General features: G+C 38.0%; 1 protein-coding gene across 1 annotated transcript in view; it reads right to left on the minus strand.

Annotated features, from left to right (window-relative positions):
- Positions 1-18,634, minus strand: part of Hook3 (hook microtubule tethering protein 3) — an 87,534-nt gene that overhangs the window by 53,444 nt on the left and 15,456 nt on the right. Inside the window, exons 3-5 of the mRNA XM_052162354.1 lie at positions 11,335-11,407; positions 9,009-9,059; positions 1,674-1,806 (exon numbers count right to left, since the gene is read on the minus strand). Coding sequence (XP_052018314.1) covers positions 1,674-1,806; positions 9,009-9,059; positions 11,335-11,407 — 257 coding nt within the window. The remainder of the gene's footprint in view (positions 1-1,673; positions 1,807-9,008; positions 9,060-11,334; positions 11,408-18,634) is intronic.

The raw sequence follows: 18,634 nt of genomic DNA on the forward strand, positions 1-18,634 counted from the left end.
GTGTGCATGTGCAAGAGAGGCATATGTGTGCATGTACCACACACATATATATGAAAGCACCCACTCAAAGCAAAAATAATCTATCTACGTTATGTACAACAGTAGTATTTTACAAAAGGGTTAAAAAAAACCCTCTAGAAATAAAAAAAAAATGACATTATTACCTACATATCAAAGCTGGTCTTCAAGAAACTCAGTAACTTCAACAGTACCATGAATATGTGAACTTGGAGTTGCTATATACATATAAACACTGTATTTTATCTAGTATCTGCAAACTGAATTTCACTTACTATTTATCTAAGTCTAATTAGAAGTTTTACCAATTTATAGTTGATACATTCATAGAATAAGTATGACTCACCCCAAAAATGCCATCTAAGAAGTAATATTTTAAAATGGGAAAATTAGTTTTCTCCTATATTAAAGCACACCGAAAGGAAGGCCCCATGCCCAGCACTAGACAGCCAACACAAAATGAACTTAGTGATAGTGTTGTAGACTTCTTGCCTCCTATTGCTTTTTTGGTACAAAATTTTTTGTCTTAATTGTTTTCTGCCTGCATGTTATGGTTGCTCATCTTATATCAGTTGTGTATGATTCTTGTTTTTAATTTCTTTATTCTTTTATTTTTTGCCTTTATAGAAAGAAAGAAAGAAAGGAGGAGTTGGTGAGTGGGGAGATGGGAAGGATATGAGAGGAGTTGGGAGAGAAGAAATCATGATCAGAATATATTGTATGAAAAAAATTTCAATAAAATAAATTGTGGCTATGGTAAGTATGGTGGCATATTCCTATAATCCCAGCACTCAGGATACAAAGGCAGCTTTCTGTGAGTTTCAGGCTAACATGGCCTGCATAGCAAGTTCCAGGCCAGCCAGGGCTCATAGTGAGACCTTGCCCTAAAAACAAAACAAAACAAAAAAACAAAAAACATTCTGTGACTATAAGAACACATAATAGATAAATGAAATGGAATTATTGTTTAAAACACTATATAATATACATATAGTTAAAAAATCACATTTCCATGAAATTATTGTTTGAACCACTATTTTGTGTAAGATAGTGTGCGTTTTATTTGTTGAATTCTTTAGATCCCTAATGTTCTTGTGAGGTAGGTACTAAGTGTTTATTTACTAAGAAACTGAAATACAAAGACAAGATTATCCAGTAACTCTCCAGTTTGTAAGAGCACAACTGGATGTGAAGATAGGTTGAATAGGCACTGTAGCCTGGGCTCTTATTCTGGAGCACGGAAATATTTCCTAAGCTATCATCTGACAAACTACATTACTAAGTATTTTAGTAATAACCATCAATGTCAGCATAGCCAATGTAGTTATCATGCATTAAAAAGAATATGCTCAGGCTGGGGGCACAGCTCAGCTCAATAGTACAGTACATGCTTAGTATAAACATGGCACCAGGGTCGACAGCAGCATAAAGAAATGAACATAACACAATATAAAAACTACTCAGTTCTATAGACTTACAGAAAGGGAAGGAATGTGTCCATAATCAAAATTAGACTACCTTTTAACTCAGTTAAATCTGAAGGCAAATTACCGGCAAAACTGTAGATGAAGGGGAAGACGGTAGCCATGGAAAGATGTTATTTATCCTGGGGCTTTATACATGACGTGCACATATATATTACATCTGTTAGTTACCTTGCTTCTGTTCACAGTTCACAGCACAGCCTAGGATGAGCTGGAGCATCCTCCCGAGCTCTGCTGCGTCAGAATGCTCCCCAATAAGGTTCACATCAGGAAGGGTAAAGTCATTAATCTGCTGTCCTAAAATCTGAACGGAGACAAGCAGATTATAATCACATTCCTGTTTACAGAGCTAAATAAAATATGTAATAGAAATCAATCTGCTATCACCAAAGACTCAGGGTCAAGGCCAGAGCTGTTCTGCCAAGCTCATTCCCAATTTCTATTCTGTGTCACACCTAAGTGACAACTGTCACATATCGTGGCGACTTAGTCCCTAATCTGGTATGTGCCATGTACATACACTATCGATTCTTCTGCTGTTCCAAGAAAGCCTGGATGTTTGCTCTCTGAAGAATTATAACCAGAATAGTCTAAAGTAAAGGACATCCAAAACGGTTGGGGTTTTGGAGAAAGAACGGATATCCTTCAATGGAGACTTTGGTTCCAAATGAAACTCCATGCAAACAAGTGGGACTCTTCGCTGCATGTCCTGCCTGTGAAAGGGCCGCAGGGCTAGGGATGTAGACCTGCGGGTCGAGCACCAGCCTCCTACCAGCCTCAGCACTGCATCAAACCACACACGGTAGTGCATGCTATAATCCCAGCACTCCAGAAGGGCAGGGAATCAGAAGTTCAAGGATATGCATGGATAAACAGAAATATACCATCAACCCAGATTAAATTTAATTCCTTCTTTGTATAGGTAAATTAATCTCCAGAAGTAATTAAAAGCCAGAAAAAAGAAACCATTCCACAGTTCATGATGGAGACATCAAAAACCAGCAGTCAAGTGTGTACTTGGTCTCTGTCCCGACTGGAGGCCAGAAACACTAAACACCATTCAGGGGCACTGGTTTGTGTTCTATTTCTGTGTTATCATTCTTCTAGGTTTACACAGAAACTTAATGAGCATAGCTGCCTGGAAGCTGTGTGATCAGATGCTTCTCTGGTCCTTGAAGGAGTGCCAAAATTACAGTCTAGCCCCCAGGATGGGAAGGTGGCAATGAGTACCCTGTGGGTGGGACAACTGGACGACAAGTTCGCCTCCATGACCCCTAAACAGAGGCGTCAGTGGCAACCCTGTCTTGCTTCCTTCTCTTACGCTATTTTCTATAATACACTCCTGTCTAAAACTTACCCTTCTGTTGTTTGTGAAATTCATCTTTGAGTTTACAACACAAAAGATACAGAAGCCACTAACTTGGAATACCTTTGGTGGCCAGAAACCCTAGACCCCTAAGTAATGTCACATGAGTCAAAAAGGACCTTCTCTTAAATTAAATTAATATTTAATCAAATTTTCAAACACCAATTATTAAATATTTTAATTAATTGGTAAATATTTAATTAAATAGTATTTGAATATATATTTAAAATTATATACTTAAAAATGACAACAGAGAAGTCTACTGGGAAGAAACTGAACTAAGGGGGTGGAAAATGAATAAAATAAAGATGAGCTCATGGAAATAAAAAATGCAATAAGAATGAAAGTGTCAATGGGCAAGCAAGAAAGGAGCAAAAACAAGCAGTAAAAAGAAAAATTGAGTAATTAAAGAAATCTGAGTAATTAAAGGATCAACCAGAAGGCTTAAAGGCTCAGTGGAAGTTCGACAGAATTAACAGAAAAAATTAAGTAGAAAAAAAATTCCTAGAACTAAAACTAGTAGGTATTCAGTTTTTAAGAATTTGCTAAGTACCAAACATAAGAAAAGAAAATCCAAGATCAAAATGCATCTTGCATCAGAGCACATTATCATGAATCTTTAGAGATAAATCCATTCTAAATAAAGAAGCAGCCAACAGGAATGGCCAGCCACCCACATGAGAAGCCTCCACAGCAAAAGCAGAGGGAGCTGGTGATTGTGGCTGCCACGGCCTCCAGACACAGACTCCACGGCCGATCTAACTCTCAGGAAACAAAGAGATGTCTTGGCCTATACTTGAGCATGAGCTTTTCTGAAGATAGCACTAGCATTACTAAAATGTGCTCACCAGTATAGGAGTAACTGAGAATCTGGACATGGTGGCAGCACTAGGGGTGGGGTGGGGAGGCAGGTGGATCTCTGTGAGTCTGAGGCCAGCCTGTCTGTATAGTGTGTGAGAGCTTATTTCAAATACAAAGTTAAACCAGAAAAGAAACATTCAAGTATATAAGAGTAAGTAAAGAGAATGTGATAAGGTGAAGCAGGACATTTTGGACGGAATGAGAAAGGAACTAGCAGAGCTGAAGGAGGAGCTTATTGATGCAATCAGGCAGGAGCTGAGCAAGTCGAACGCTGCATAAAGAAGTAAACTAAGGAGGGGCAGGACTCGAATCTGGAGAAAACAAAAATGCCTACAAACAACTCCTAACACCCCCAAACGGGAGTGGGGGGCTAGAAAAGGGGAAATCATTTGAAATGTAAATAAAAAATATATCGAATAAATTTAAAAAAAAAAGCTGTAAGAAGAAAATGGATACACAGTCAGGAGGGAACCCGTCAACCTCTGAAAGCCTGCAGACATAGTGACTCTGGCGATCAGCCGTCCCTCCAGTGTGCGGCTTTTATTCTGACCTTTACCACAGGATGGGGTAAAGGACTTATTGGAGTTCCCTTAGCAGTACTAAACCCGTCAGGCAAGATCACCATGCATTGAAATATTTTCATGTCTAGATGAATCTGCACGTTTTCCATAATCCATTACTAAAATAAAGACGAGAAAGGCTTTAAAAAAAAAGAGAGAATGTGATAGAAGAGAGACAGAGGAGTTCTCAGACTCAGGGGATGTAAGCTCACTGACTATCCTTGCTGATTCTGGTTAGGATGAAAAGCTGTATGCTTTGTTGTAGGACTCTCAATACAACAGGTACTAACCCAGAACCTGTGAAAATATTCACAAAATACAGGATAGAGTATCATGCTACTTTTCTAGAGCTTGAGAAATACTGGAATTGAAAATGAACTTCATCTGAAGGATCAGAGTGAGACTCTGAACATCCCTAATCGGTGCATTGACACCAATGTCTACCAAAGTGCTGTATAAATACTGCATACATAGTCTTGGTAAAGCCACTTTATGGTTCATACTGATTGCCTAATAAATGCTTAATAATTTCTTTGTTGCCAGACATTTGACTTATTTTTAATTTTGCAACCTATAAAATAACATGGAGGTGGTTTTATTTAAAATATTAATAATATAATATAAATAACATGGAGGTAGTTTTATTTAAAATATAATAATATAATAATATAAATAACACAGAGGTAGTTTTATTTATAAATAGTTTTGAGATTTTATTAATTTCTGCTTGTTTGAGTCCTGGGCTTCACTGTGTTGTCCAAGCTGGCTTCAAACGCCTATGATCAAGCAATGTTCCTGCCTTACCCTCAGAGTAGCTGCACAGTTTAAAAACATTCTTACTATGAACTTACTAAGGTGGTTTGAATAGATGTGGCCCCACAGACTCGGGTGTGAATCCTTGGCCCATAGGGAGTGACACTATTAGGAGGTGTGGCCTTATTGTAGTAGGTATAGCCTTGTTGGAGAAAGTGGTCACTGTTGAGCCAGGCTCTGAGATCTCACAAGCTCAAGCTATACCCAGTGTGGCTCAGTTTCCTGCTGTTGCCTGCAGATCATGTCTGCCCAGACTCTGCCATGCTTCCCGCCTCTGAAACCGTAAGCCAACCCTACCTGAATGTTTTCCTTTAGAAGGGTTGCCTTGGTCATGGTGTCTTTTCACAGCCACAGAAACCCTAACTAAGACAGTTACTGTGTCGGGATTAGAATGACTCAGCCTCAGGAGCGGGGTCAGGAGAATGAAAAGTTCAGGGTCATCCCTGGGTATATACAGACTAGAGGACAGCCCATCTCCATGTGATCTTGTCTTTAAAAAAAATCAAATACTGTCAAAAGATATATTTACAAAGCTTTTAAATAAAACAAACATGTTTAAAAAAAACATGAAGCATATGGAGCAAGTAAAAGATGTATAAAGCAAATAAAGTAACTGCAGAAAAAAGACATAATTACAAATTACAGCCAGTGATAAAAAGGGAAAAGAAGATTGGATGATGGGGCTAACGGGGAGCTCGGCAGTGAGCCATGCAGCAGGGACTCACTGTATGTAGTTGCAAAACAAATACCCAGGTGAGCACCTCTTCTCATAAGCAGTGACATATAACTAGTCTTTTAAAGCACACAAGGGATATTCCAAAGATGCTAGTCACCTGCGGAGGCATGACTTGTCCCCTCCCTAAGGATGCTAAGTATGGTTGGGTCATGCTGCCTGGGGCACAGAATGATGCTACAGACCGGAAATCCAAAGCAGCACCGTGGAAGGTCTTGTGGAGCATGGTGAGGCACAAAACAAGGATGAGAAAAAGAAAAAGCAGTGTGTAGAGAGAGCCTGAGCCCGGGTTTCTCACTGGGAAATACTGACAGCAGCTCTTCATCTGGTCACATTCCAGCACCAAACTTGCAGTGACATTCTGCTAAGTAGTTTCTAAAAAATCCATAATCTTTTCTGACATAAATTTTCTATTTCCTTTCCATTGTGATACTTTACTGAAAAAATATAATTTTTAATTAACAAAATAAGTGAATTTGATGCTCAGGACAAAAATGATTACTTCTTGTAATCCTGAAAGATCTAGTAAATTTTGCTTCTTAGTACCCTAATAAAAACTTCTGGCCAAATGACAAAAAGAAAGCTACCTCAGGAATTACAGTCTTCTGCACATTTGCTCAAAACACTTAATACTTACTCCAAGTATTCTTTTACATATTTTGAATAAGAATTTTCTTGAAAATCAGTACTGGAGTTTTAAGTTATGTGAGATAATTACAAAATTAAGTGGGATTGAATGACTATGTCAGGTTTGGTCCCAACTTCATTTCATGACTAATAATAGGACTGAGACAACCAAAACTATGTATAAACAAAAACGCAGATTGATCCTCAATATAAGCACAGACCATGCAAGCTGGGGCTAGAGGCAGAGGCCTATAGTCTAAGCTGCTTGAGAGACTGATGCAGAAGGGTATCAGGTTCAAAGCCTGCCTGGGCTAAATTTTAAGGCAAATTAATTGACACCCTTCTCATCTAAGAAGAAACAGATGGTTATGGGTATAGCTCAATGTGAGAACATTTACCTAACAGGACAGTACAAATACCCAAAAGAAACAAGGAAGACTTAAAAACGAAAGCAGTGTAATCTGTTTTACTTCTTATAATCACCTTGGCTTGACAGACTACAGAACAGCGAAGTAAAATTCCTCACCAGTTACTGTGTTAGCAGTCTAAGTACAAACTCACAGCACCCTGGTAATGGGCCATAGCAGTAGAACTGGAGAAAGTTATATTTGGAAGGCCTAACAGATTTTGTTGATGATACTAAAAGAAAGACATCCCAGCACTCAGGAGGTGGAAGCAGGAAGATCAGAAGTTCAAGGTCACCCTTAGCTACTACATATTGAGTTTGAGGCCAGCCTATGCTATATAAAACTCTCTCAAAAATACATAAATAGGAAAACCAAACCAAACCAAACCAAAAAACCACTGGGAAGGACAAGGTAGCTCATGCCTAGGATACTGGCATGAGACGTGGAGGCAGGAGGACTGTCTTTGAGTTGGAGGCCAGCCTAGGTGTACTGAGTAATTGTCTTCTGAGCCAGGAACAGCCATCGTGGAGCATTTGGCTATTCTCCTTCACAAAAGATCCTCCAGCTGAACCTGTTGATGATTTATTCCCCAAGGAGAGGGGTGAGAGAGCACAAGAGTCTCACCTGAGGATCCAGCTGCTCCCTACCACCTACTGTATGCAACTCTGCCTTAACTGAACACGACCTTGGCAGGAGCAGTATATATACTGCCAAGGAATGAATGAATGTGTGTTTGTGTGTGTGTAATCTATCTATCAGGGAAGACTAGATCTATCTATGTGGCTACGGGAAGCCCTCATCCCTGTGAGGTAAAGGCTTTTCAGGTGTGGCCTTTGTTTTAGTAGTGGGGAGAGAACTACCCACATCCCTTTAATAATCCCCTATCTATGCTCTGTAAGGAAGCCCAATAAACTCATTGGTTCCTGAAGAACAAACTTAGGTGGAATTATGCCTCTGTTTGTCATTGTGACTTTAATAGAAAGGGTAGATGTTGCTTTTATCTCTTCCTGGAAAGATTTTTAGTAACACTGGACTAGAAAGTGAGTTTCTGGACAGTCTGTACTACAGAGCAAGCCCCTGTACAAAAAATCCAAACCAAACCAAAACAAAAAACAAAGGGACTATAGCATCATGTCAAGGTTTGAAACTTGGATTCTGGTTTGGAAGTGGCAGAGCAGTGGTTCTTAACCTTCCTGATGCTACGACCCATTAATACAGTTCCTCATGTTGTGGTGATCCCCAACCATAAAATTATTTTCTTGTTTTTTTAAATGTACATTCTCTTTATGATTTATGTTTTTATGCATATGAGTACATCTTTAGACACACCAGAAAAGGGCATCAGATCCCATTATAGATGTTTGTGAGCCCCCATATGGTTTCTGGGATTTGAACTCAGGACCTTCGGAAGAGCAAGTCAGTGCTCTTAACCTCTGAGCCATCTCTCTAGCCCCATAAAATTATTTTCATTGCTATCTCATAACTGTAACTTTGCTAATATTATGATTATAATATTAATAACTGATATCCAGGATATCTGAAATGCAACCCCTAAAGGGGTCAGGGCCAACAAGTTGAGAACTATTGTGGCAGAGTCACTTATTAAATGGACACGGTAGATGCTATAGATATAAATGTAGGTTTAAACATAAGCAAACTTGCAGTGGAAAAAAATGTAAAGAAAATAATGCATGTTTCTAGGCAGTATTACATCATTTGGCATCTGTGATCATGAAACCAATAGCTCTGCTGTTATGTCCTCAGCAGTGCCTGTGCTCTGATATGGACGCAGAGGATGCAGTGAGTTCTTCTGGGCCCAGCGGCTTGCCAATGAATAAAAGACAAGCAGAGGGTCAATCACAACAGTCTACCAGCTCGAACTCACGTTTACAAGACAGAATGAAAGAAGAGATAGAATAAAATCCAAAACATTTTAATAATTATTCACAAATTACTCATATGAAAAGAAAGTTGCTGATCTGCTCAACACCTAAGAAATGACTGGTTATTTGAATCAATATCTGCAAAGCAACACAGGGGAAGACAGGCTATTAATTTTGAAATGTTTTTTCTTAAGCTTGAAACTATAATTTGAAACTATTCTATAATATTTCCAAGTAGGAGAAAAAAAAATCTTACCTCATGATTGTAATCCAAGATGCCTTTTAAAATTTTCTTCAAATTGCTAATCTGTTTAGAGAAAGAAAAGAGTGGGTGAAGGGCATGCGCAGATCTCAGTACAGATTAACACTAACACTCAAGTGAATCTTAGAGCAAGTGCAAGCTGAGCATTCCCAGACACAACTCTGCCGTCTCAAGGTGGGCTGAACTCCAAGGCCTTTTGAGCAGCATGTTGGTACTTTAAAACACATGGACTCTGGGGCTTCTCAGAGTTAAAATCTTGGGATTACAGACATTCAACTGGCCAGTCAACTTTATGCAACTCTTCTAAACCAACCAGAAAGCCAGCCAGCCAGCCCACCCCCCTGCCCCCAAACCAACCAACCAACCAACCAACCCACCCACCCACACACCCACCCTAAATACCCCCCCCCCCCCAAACTCTTCTAAAATCTGGAACTCTCCTGGTCCAATTCACATAATGAATATTTGAACTGTATAAAAAAATGAAACTTAATAGGATATTTGAAGTTTAAAGTAACAACATCAGAAAAAAAGACCATTTCTTAGCAACAACACTATGGGAAAATGAACATCTAACAGATTATTCAGACTTTTGATATGTAAGGGAAATAACTTGATCTTAAATTTGTGCTATTTTCTCTAATTTAAGAGTATTAAGCAAAAACTATTGCCAAAATTACCCTTGAAAATGTTTAAAAAGTTTTAAAAATTAGTTTATATGTATGGATGTTTTGCTTGTACGTATGTTGGCTTCCCTAGAACTGTATCCACAGAGGGTTTTGACTGGTCATGGGGGTGCAGGGAATTGAACCTAGGTCCTATGGAAGAGCAGCCAGTACTCTTAACTGCCAAGCCCTCTCTCCAGGTCCTTGTCTTATTCCAGGAAACACATCTCCAAATTCCTCCACTGTCAAGAAAAGGCTGTTGTTTAGCTGAATATCAAACAAAGTAAATAATTGTGACCATAGGTTAAAAAATATTACTATTGTATCTTGAAGCACTAAGCCAGACTGACATCAAGCTCTGCTAGTCCTTAAGGAGGACCACAGATGAGAAGAGGAAGTGGCCTGTGGAGAGTGAGCACAGACTCACACTGCCCATCTTATCTAGGGGAAATGAGAGGCGGAGTCACTGCAGTATTTGATAAAAAGCTCCTTGAGTTTAAAAAGCTCTTCTGCTTTTGATAAAACTTTAATTGGAGTAAATGCGCCATATTCTGCAGACCATCCTTTCGATCTGGCTGAAGCTGTTCAGGGCTAATCAACTCTTCCTTCTCTGAAATGCTGGGATCAGGTGTATTTTAGGATTGATGATGCTCAACTTGTAGTTGAGTCTATCCTAGAACAACAGACAGTGCAGCCCGAGGTCATCAAATCAAAGGGACTGAATTATTTAGTTTATAACCTTCTGGCTTAAAACACTTTTAGAGATTATTTTATTCTATGTGTATGAACGCTCAGCTTCATGTATGTGCACTATGTGTGCACCTGGTGTTCTGCAAAGTCAGAAGAAGGCACTGGATCCTCGGAACTGGAGCTTGCAGGTGGTTTTTGAGCCACCATGTGGAGAGCTGGGCACCTAACCTAGGTCCTTGCAAGACCAACAAGAGCTCTAGCTGCTGAGCAATCTTTCCAGATCCTGAAACATTTATTCTTAAGAGAAAGATAAACCAAAAAGTTGCTTATTTAGTAAAAAAAAAACAAGCGTGGTTAATCCAAGTACTGTGATGACAGAAAACTGTGAATTCAAGGTAGGTTTAGAGTACACAGGAAAAAAAAAACAGTATCACAAATAAAATTAACAAATTAAAATGTGTTTTTCAGGAAAAATTTGAATTTGGAACATTAATCATTTATTTCCTTTATCAATCTTCTAAGCTGTTTATTTTTCTTACTTCCAACATCTGAAAGTGGACCACCTTCAAATTGATACGTTCATTTAAAATAGTGGTTTTCCCTATTGCAAAATGCTACATTATCTTACATTACATTACCATTTAATCAATGGTTTCATAAAAATTGAAGAAGCAATCCATAAAAGGTTATAGTACTTGTCTATAGAGAGTAAATTGTAAAGCTATAGTGTGGACATGTGCTCCCTGTTTCCAAAATTCAGCCCCTTGCTGGGTTTTACTGACTTAACAGGATGACATATCTGGCAGGCAGTGTCAAATTATTACTAATCTTCAATTCCAGATGATTTTACTAGAGGATACCTAAATAAGTTTCTAATCTCACTAGAAATATTGGATTTTTAAAAAGTATTTTATACAGCACAAATATTTGAAGATTTAACAGGTGTAAAAACAAAAAAGAAATACCTTTAACCTCCAATTGTCTCCTACTTCAGTTTTGATTCTGTTTAGCCAATTATCATCGAAATATGCAGGATCTCTGCAAGTAAAGAAAAGCTGGATTAAGATCATGTAGCTCTCACACTTATAAAAAAAACCAATGCCATCATTTAAGTAAGCCACAAAAACATGGGTAAGCCACATCCCAGCTATTAAATAACCCATGAGATAAGATATAGTGAGCAGTGGTGGTGCACACCTTTAATTCCAGCACTCAGGAGGCAGAGGCAGGCGGATTTCTGAGTTCGAGGCCAGCCTGGTCTACAGAGTGAGATAAGATGTAAGAGAGCATTTTCTAAAATCATTTTGATCGGTTTTGGTAATAAACTACAGTTTATTTGTAGTACATGTATAGTACATATATAAGGTGTACTACAAAATAGGTATATTATTTTAAAAGCACTAAAAGGCAAAAATGGTAATATATAGTTAATATATTCTAAAAGTGAGTTATAGTTGAATATACAAAACTAGAACTGTTGATGGAATAAAACTATCCCAAACCAGTCAAAACAAACGATACACTTTTTAAAAAGATATATAGTCACAAGAAAGTCAGAATGAGTTCTTTTTTGTTGTTGTTGTTTTAGTTTTTTGGATTTGGTTTTTTCGAGACATGGTTTCTCTGTGTAGCCCTGGCTGTCCTGGAACTCACTCTGTAGACCAGGCTGGCCTCAAACTCAGAAGTGCTAGGATTATAGGCATGTGCCACCACCGTAGAATGAGTTTATATGGACAAATACAGTCAAACAAGGGTAGACCCTAAATGTACACATCCTCATTTTTCCTACAAAATTCTCCAACCAACCAATCAGCCAACCAATGAAACAAACAAACAAGCCTTCTCAAATTTCTCAAACTCGGCATGAGTATCACTTTAAGTTTGACTTGAATAAGCACATATATTTATTAATTCATTTAGAATATACAAATCACCTCAGGATGCAATACTGACAGAGCCACAGGACTATCACCATCATGTTAGATTATCCGCATCTTCATAGATGGGACCCTCCATAGGTGATGGAGATGGCTCAGTGGATAAAAGCGTCTGTTGTACAGCAATAACGGCCTGAGCTTAGATTTTCAGCATCCAAATAAAAGCCAGGAGCAGAGGTGCATGTCCAACCCAAGTACTGAGAAGGGGTTGGGAGTGGTGAAGACAGATGGATCCCTTGATAGAAACAGTGCACTCCTGATTTAAGAAGTATGAGTTCCTGTCTCAAAAAAATCAAGGTGTGAAAGCTACTGAGGTCATAGCCAATGTGAGCCTATGGCATCCACATGTATATACACAGGGCAAGAGCACCCACATATGCAAGACAAAAAAAAGATAATAAGCCATGTATTTATTAGCCATCTTTCTCATTTCTTTATTTTTCGACCCCTGGAAATTACTAATCTAACTTCTTTGTTCTTTGCTCTGAACATTTTAGTAAACTGTATGTGAACAAAATAGTAAACCATATGACCATTTACATCTGACTTCTCTCTCAGTAAGATTTTAAGGTTTTTCTATAATGTCGCATGTATTAGGGCTTGCCTTTATTGGTATGCAGCCAAGCACCACATAACATTCCAGTCTAGTGAATGCACAATACTGTATGGCCTACTTTGTGTTTGCACAAGATGCAATTCTCACAAACTATCTCATAAGTGACTACCACATTATGTTAACCAATTCATCAGCTGATGAGTAATTGGATTGTTTTTATTTTTGAGCTATTGTAATGATGCTTAATAGTCATTTATCAGTTTCTGAATGGACATGTTCATTTGGGGTAAAATTGCTGGGTCACACAATTCTGCTTAATATAAAAGTTGCCTGTGGTGGTTCATTCTTGTAATCTTAGCGTTCTTCTTACTTTAAAACTTTATTAGTGTGTATGTGTGTGTATGCACATGTATGTGTGCAGTTGCTCATGGAAACCAGAAGAGGGAACTGGATCCTCAGGAGCTGGATACATATAGTTTTACACAGCCCAACAGGGGTTTTAGAAACTGAAACCTGGTCCTCCACAAGAACAGCAAGCACTGGTCATCCAATGAGCCATCCTGCTAGCCCTTCTTTCATTTTTTCCCCTAATTTCTCTTGAATTTATTTTATGTGATAAATATGTAGATACCTGGTGGCCGGAGAAGCCAGACAAGAGTATTAAATCCACTGCATAGTTTTGAGCCATTAGGGCTTTAGAACTAAACTCCCAGGGTCCTCTGTAAGAGCAACAGTTGCCCTTAACCCCTAAGCCACCGCTCCAGCCCTTCTTTTTCACTTTCTTAATGGCATACTGCACACACAAAGGTTTTTTAAGTTTGATGAAATTCAATTTACCTATCTTGTACTTATGACATTTTTATCTAGGGCATGTCTGCCAACATCACAAAGACTTACTGCTTTTTCCCCCGCTTTCTGTAGTTTTAGCTCTTATATTTGGGTCTCTGATTCATTGCAACGTAGTAGAAGAGAGCTAACTTCATTGATTGGCATGAGGATATTCATACTCATCTATTTTTGCTTTAAGCTTAATTTAGTGTTTCTTGGCAAGGTTCTCTGCACCAAGAGAAACCAATTTAGGTAATCTGATGCAAAAAGAAGAGGTGTGTACTAAAGAGATGGCTGGGCCTCACAGACATTGCAAGAAGATCTGGACTGCTTTCTTCACCATTTATTTTTCCCCATCTACACCATTTTCTCTTTGTGGACCAACCTCTTCCTGTATCTCATAATACAACGGTAAAAATGGTTATTGATATGTTTTAAGTCCTTACAACTTCTAATTAAGACTGGCTGTTATTGCCTCGTCATAATCCCCAGCAAGCTCAAATGGTCTAGCCAAAGTCTATTTTCATCTTGATCCTATTACATGTGGTTAAAGGAGGGACGGCTGCAAGTAGGACACATCCATCATCGCAGGAAAAGCACTGAGCCTGTCAGAGGTAGGCAAGCTCTCAGAGAAGTGGACTTCCAACTTCCAACTGGGCAGACATGTCCCTCCTGCAAGAACTCTCTTTGCTTCAGGTCTTGTAGAAAACAGACAATGCAAAGAAAACACGGGGAATTTTAGTATAACAGCAAAAAATTATTATAAAGATCAACTCAGATGTTAAAAATATTACATTTTATTTTTGACAGTTAAATCATCTGAAAGGCACAGTTACTGGCAGTAAAATATTAATCTTAGCAATAATAAAAGACTGTGACTTTGTTTCTATGTAGCTGACTGCTCAAAGTCATAGGCACTGAACCAGTAAGAACTTTTAAAAATGTTTAAAAACACTGTATGGTTTAGATATTATGTAGTTTCCAAAAAGGTTTATGTGAAGGCTTGGCCCGGGAGTTTGAGGTACTATGAATAGGTAATTACATGATCAGGGTGCTGAGTTTATCATGAATTATGAGGTATTAGGAAGGCTGACTGGAGAATGCGGGTCACTGGAGGCAAGTCCTTGAAGGGTGTATTTCATCTCTGAGCTCTTCTCTTCTGTCTTTGGTTTCCTGACAGGCTAGCTCTGACATCAGCAACTTCGATCACCCCTCTCCTCCCGCAGCCACAATACCTTTTCTCCACAGGTTCCTAGCAGGAGCACTAGACCATGAACTCAGACCTCTGAAGATGTGAGCCAAAAGAAGCCCTTCCCCTTTTATTGCACTTATTTGTGCATTTATTGATTTAGGTTTTCCTTTTTGAGACAGGGTCTTAAACTTGCTATTTTGGAGCTTGAGGCTGGCATTGAACTTCTGATCCTCCTGTTCTGCCTCCTAAATACTGCAGCTATTTTGGGATTAAATACCCCACCCCACTCCACCTCCTCCAGCTAGGGTTAAACCCAGGGCCTTGTGCATACTGGGTAAGTACTTTACCACTGAGCTGTATTATATTTCAACATCTCCTTCTTTAAAATAGTTTCTCTCAGGTATCTGTCACAGTCAGATAACCAATAGAAAGTTATCTTTAAAATTCTTAAGACTTGATAAGGTAAGAACTATCAGGCTTAGAAATGAAGCAATTTCCCCAAGTTCAATCACAGTTAAATAGCAGAGTTGAGAACATACACTTTTGTTAAAAAAAAATAAGCAGAACTCAACATAAGATTCTAGCAATCATCTCAGTAAACTGGTACAAATAGAAAAGAGAAAACTTCATTCATGGCACCCTCTATTTAATTATATCTTGGCACTTGTTATTTACTGTTATACCAAACCCAGTACTTAAAGTCTGCCACAGGAGTTTCCCAATAAATAAATCTACACAAAGTAGTTAGCATGTATTTAGTAAGCTTCTAATCTACTACTTCAGCAGAATGTACTAAAAATAGTCTGACCATCAGGTGCAGTGGCACAAAGCTTTAATCGTAGCATTTAGGAGGCAGAGACTGAGGTAAAAGGAAGGTGAGTTTGGGGCCAGTCTGGGTTACATAGTAAATTTCAGGTAAATCTGATTCATATAGCAAGATCCTGTCTCAAAACAGAATATTCATCTGCAACTTTCTTACCGTTTTTTTCCCCAATTCAATTTTCCTAGCAATAAACTTTGCATGTCTCTAGCTGTGACTTTTGTTTAAGCAGCTTGTAATTCCAGAGAATTTCTAAATATTCCTAATTAATGGTCTTAGGCTAGAATCACACAGCATAAAGGCAATTTTCTCACAATTCCTTAAAAGATTGTGGCTTTGTATTGATAGGTAAATAATAACCAAATCTTATTAGGAATATTTTTCACAAATAACAAATTATCCGCCTCTGCTCTAACACTTGTTAACCCCAGCTCCTTAGCCAGCAGTACACTTGCATACCTGTGCTTACACCTGTAACCACTCAGATACAGGACAAGCACATTAGTTTTGATCATTGACATATTGCAGAAATAAATTGTTTTCTTAGAGTAAACTGCTTTCAACAACAACAAAAAAATTAAATTTTATTTCTACTGCTCAAATTTTTAAGTAATGTAACATTCTTTACAAATGCTTACACATTAATACAGACTCCAAAATGAATGCATTCAGAGTCTCTTCTTTAAAATGATGGTTTTGTTTGTTTGCTTGCTTTTTGAGATGGGGGTCTCACCATGTAGCCATCCATGGTTGATCTCTAAAACCCAGAGATCCCTTGCTCTGCCTCCCCTCTGGGGGAGGGGGGGAAAGGGGGGCCATGCTCATGATCACACTAAATAAATCTTCCCCCCCCCAAAAACAGACTAAACCCAAACTTCAAAAAAACTCAAACTTAAGCAACAAAATAAGAAAACATTTAATCAATAAAAATGCTAGGAAAGGAGGAAATATAAAAAGCTAATAAATATTTTAAGAAGTTGCGCGCACACACTTAGATAACAGAAAAATAAAAAATTAAAACTAAGGTGATTACCATCACCAGAGTCAGAATGTTATCCTGAACAGCACTCTAGAAGAAGGAAAAAAAATCTAAATTTTGCTACAGCCTAGTTCTTTTTGAACACTGGAAACATATGTACCATAAGAATGAGGGCAATTTAAAAAATATCCAAACAACTTAACCTCAGATGTGCAAATCACAATGCAAAAACACATGAAATATTAAAAAAATGGAAATTATGACTACTTCAAAATTTACTAATCTTGTACTAATGGCCCCTAATGATAGTTAACTATAAGAAAGTCCAGAAAAATAATTCATTTTAAAAGGTTTTTTTTTTTTTTATTGTTTTGTTTTTTTGGATTTGTTTTTTACGAGACAGGGTTTCTCTGTATAGCCCTGGCTGTCCTGGAGCTCACTCTGTAGACCAGGTTGGCCTTGAACTCAGAAATCCACCTGCCTCTACCTCCCAGAGTGCTGGGATTACAGGCGTGTGCCACCAACGCCCCAGAAAAATAATTCAAAAGTGATTAAAAGTGTGAAAACTCAACAAGTCGGGGCTGGAGAAAAGGCTCAGAGGTTAAGAGCATTGACTGTTCTTCCAGAGGTCCTGAGTTCAATTCTCAGCACTACCACATGGTGGCTCACAACTATCTGTAATGGGATCCCATGCCCTCATCTGGTGTGTCTACAGTGTACTCACATACATAAAATAAATAAATTAATTTAAAAAAAAAGAAAGAAAACTCAGCAAGTCAAAGAAAAGGCCCCAAGTAGAGTCCTACGCACAGAATGGGCAAAAGAATGCAGAGTATCAGGATTTGAAGACAAGAGAAAGGTATTATTCAAAAGACGGAGGCAATTACAAAGATAATAAGGAAACACAAAACATCTGTGATCTATAGGACACTGAAAATACTAAATTCATGAATCACAGGTACATGAGTGAACTGGACACAAAAGGTAAAAAAAATTTCAATAAAATAAAATTTTAAAAAGGGGTAAAGTATATTTATTTGTAGACTATAAGATTCTATATAAAATACATTGAAGATTCTAAGTGAGAACTTAAGTAGCAGACAATAAAATTCACACAAAAATCAGTAGCCTTCCTATGTATCACAACAAATGTGGTGAAGAAAAATCTCCAACAGATAGCATGAAGAAGAGTAATGTTTTAGAAGACATGGGAGAGGGGCACTAGACAGAAGAGGCTACGGAAGTTTCCAAAAATCTGGCTTCCATGAAAGAAATTTTGTGTGGTAGAAAAGAAAAAGCACTCCAGGGGTATCCTGTTTAGAATTCCTCCCTCCTCAGAAGTCTTTCTAACTTGTTTTAAATATATGTTTGTCCTGTTCAAAACAGGAAGACAAAGAATAAAGACCCACAGCAGAGGCAGGAGCTGTGGGGCAGCAGCCTTCTCAGACCCACCCGGCAGACTCAAGCTCATCTACATAGCAGGCAAAAAGGGTCAAATTTCTAGAATATTACATCAAACAAAGAAATCTTACTGTTGAATAATATGTCCTCATCAGAATACTCTGCTTGTGGTACTAAAAAGGTAAATAATCTCCACAAAAGCTTTAAATTGTGGGAAAAAAAGAGGATGCAAAAAATAACTTTCTGATATGCTGAAATGCCGACCTTATACATAACTTTGGATGTTATGGCTATATTCAAAGATTTACTTAAGACAAATTTCTTAGTCCAGAATTTTTGAAACAGTATTACAATAGTTTTCCATGAATATGAGAAATTATTTCATCTAGAAAACTATCTGCCAAAGCAAGAATCACTGAAGCTTCTTAATGGAGATAAGATACAACTTTATAATTAGATGACATTTGGTAGTAAACCTAAGAACCTTAAATCAATGACAAACCTATAACACAAAAGTTGTAACATCTAATTTGGGCATTTTATATTTTCAAT

Source organism: Apodemus sylvaticus, chromosome 18, assembly GCF_947179515.1.
Source record: "Apodemus sylvaticus chromosome 18, mApoSyl1.1, whole genome shotgun sequence".
Classification (NCBI taxonomy): Eukaryota; Metazoa; Chordata; class Mammalia; order Rodentia; family Muridae; genus Apodemus; species Apodemus sylvaticus.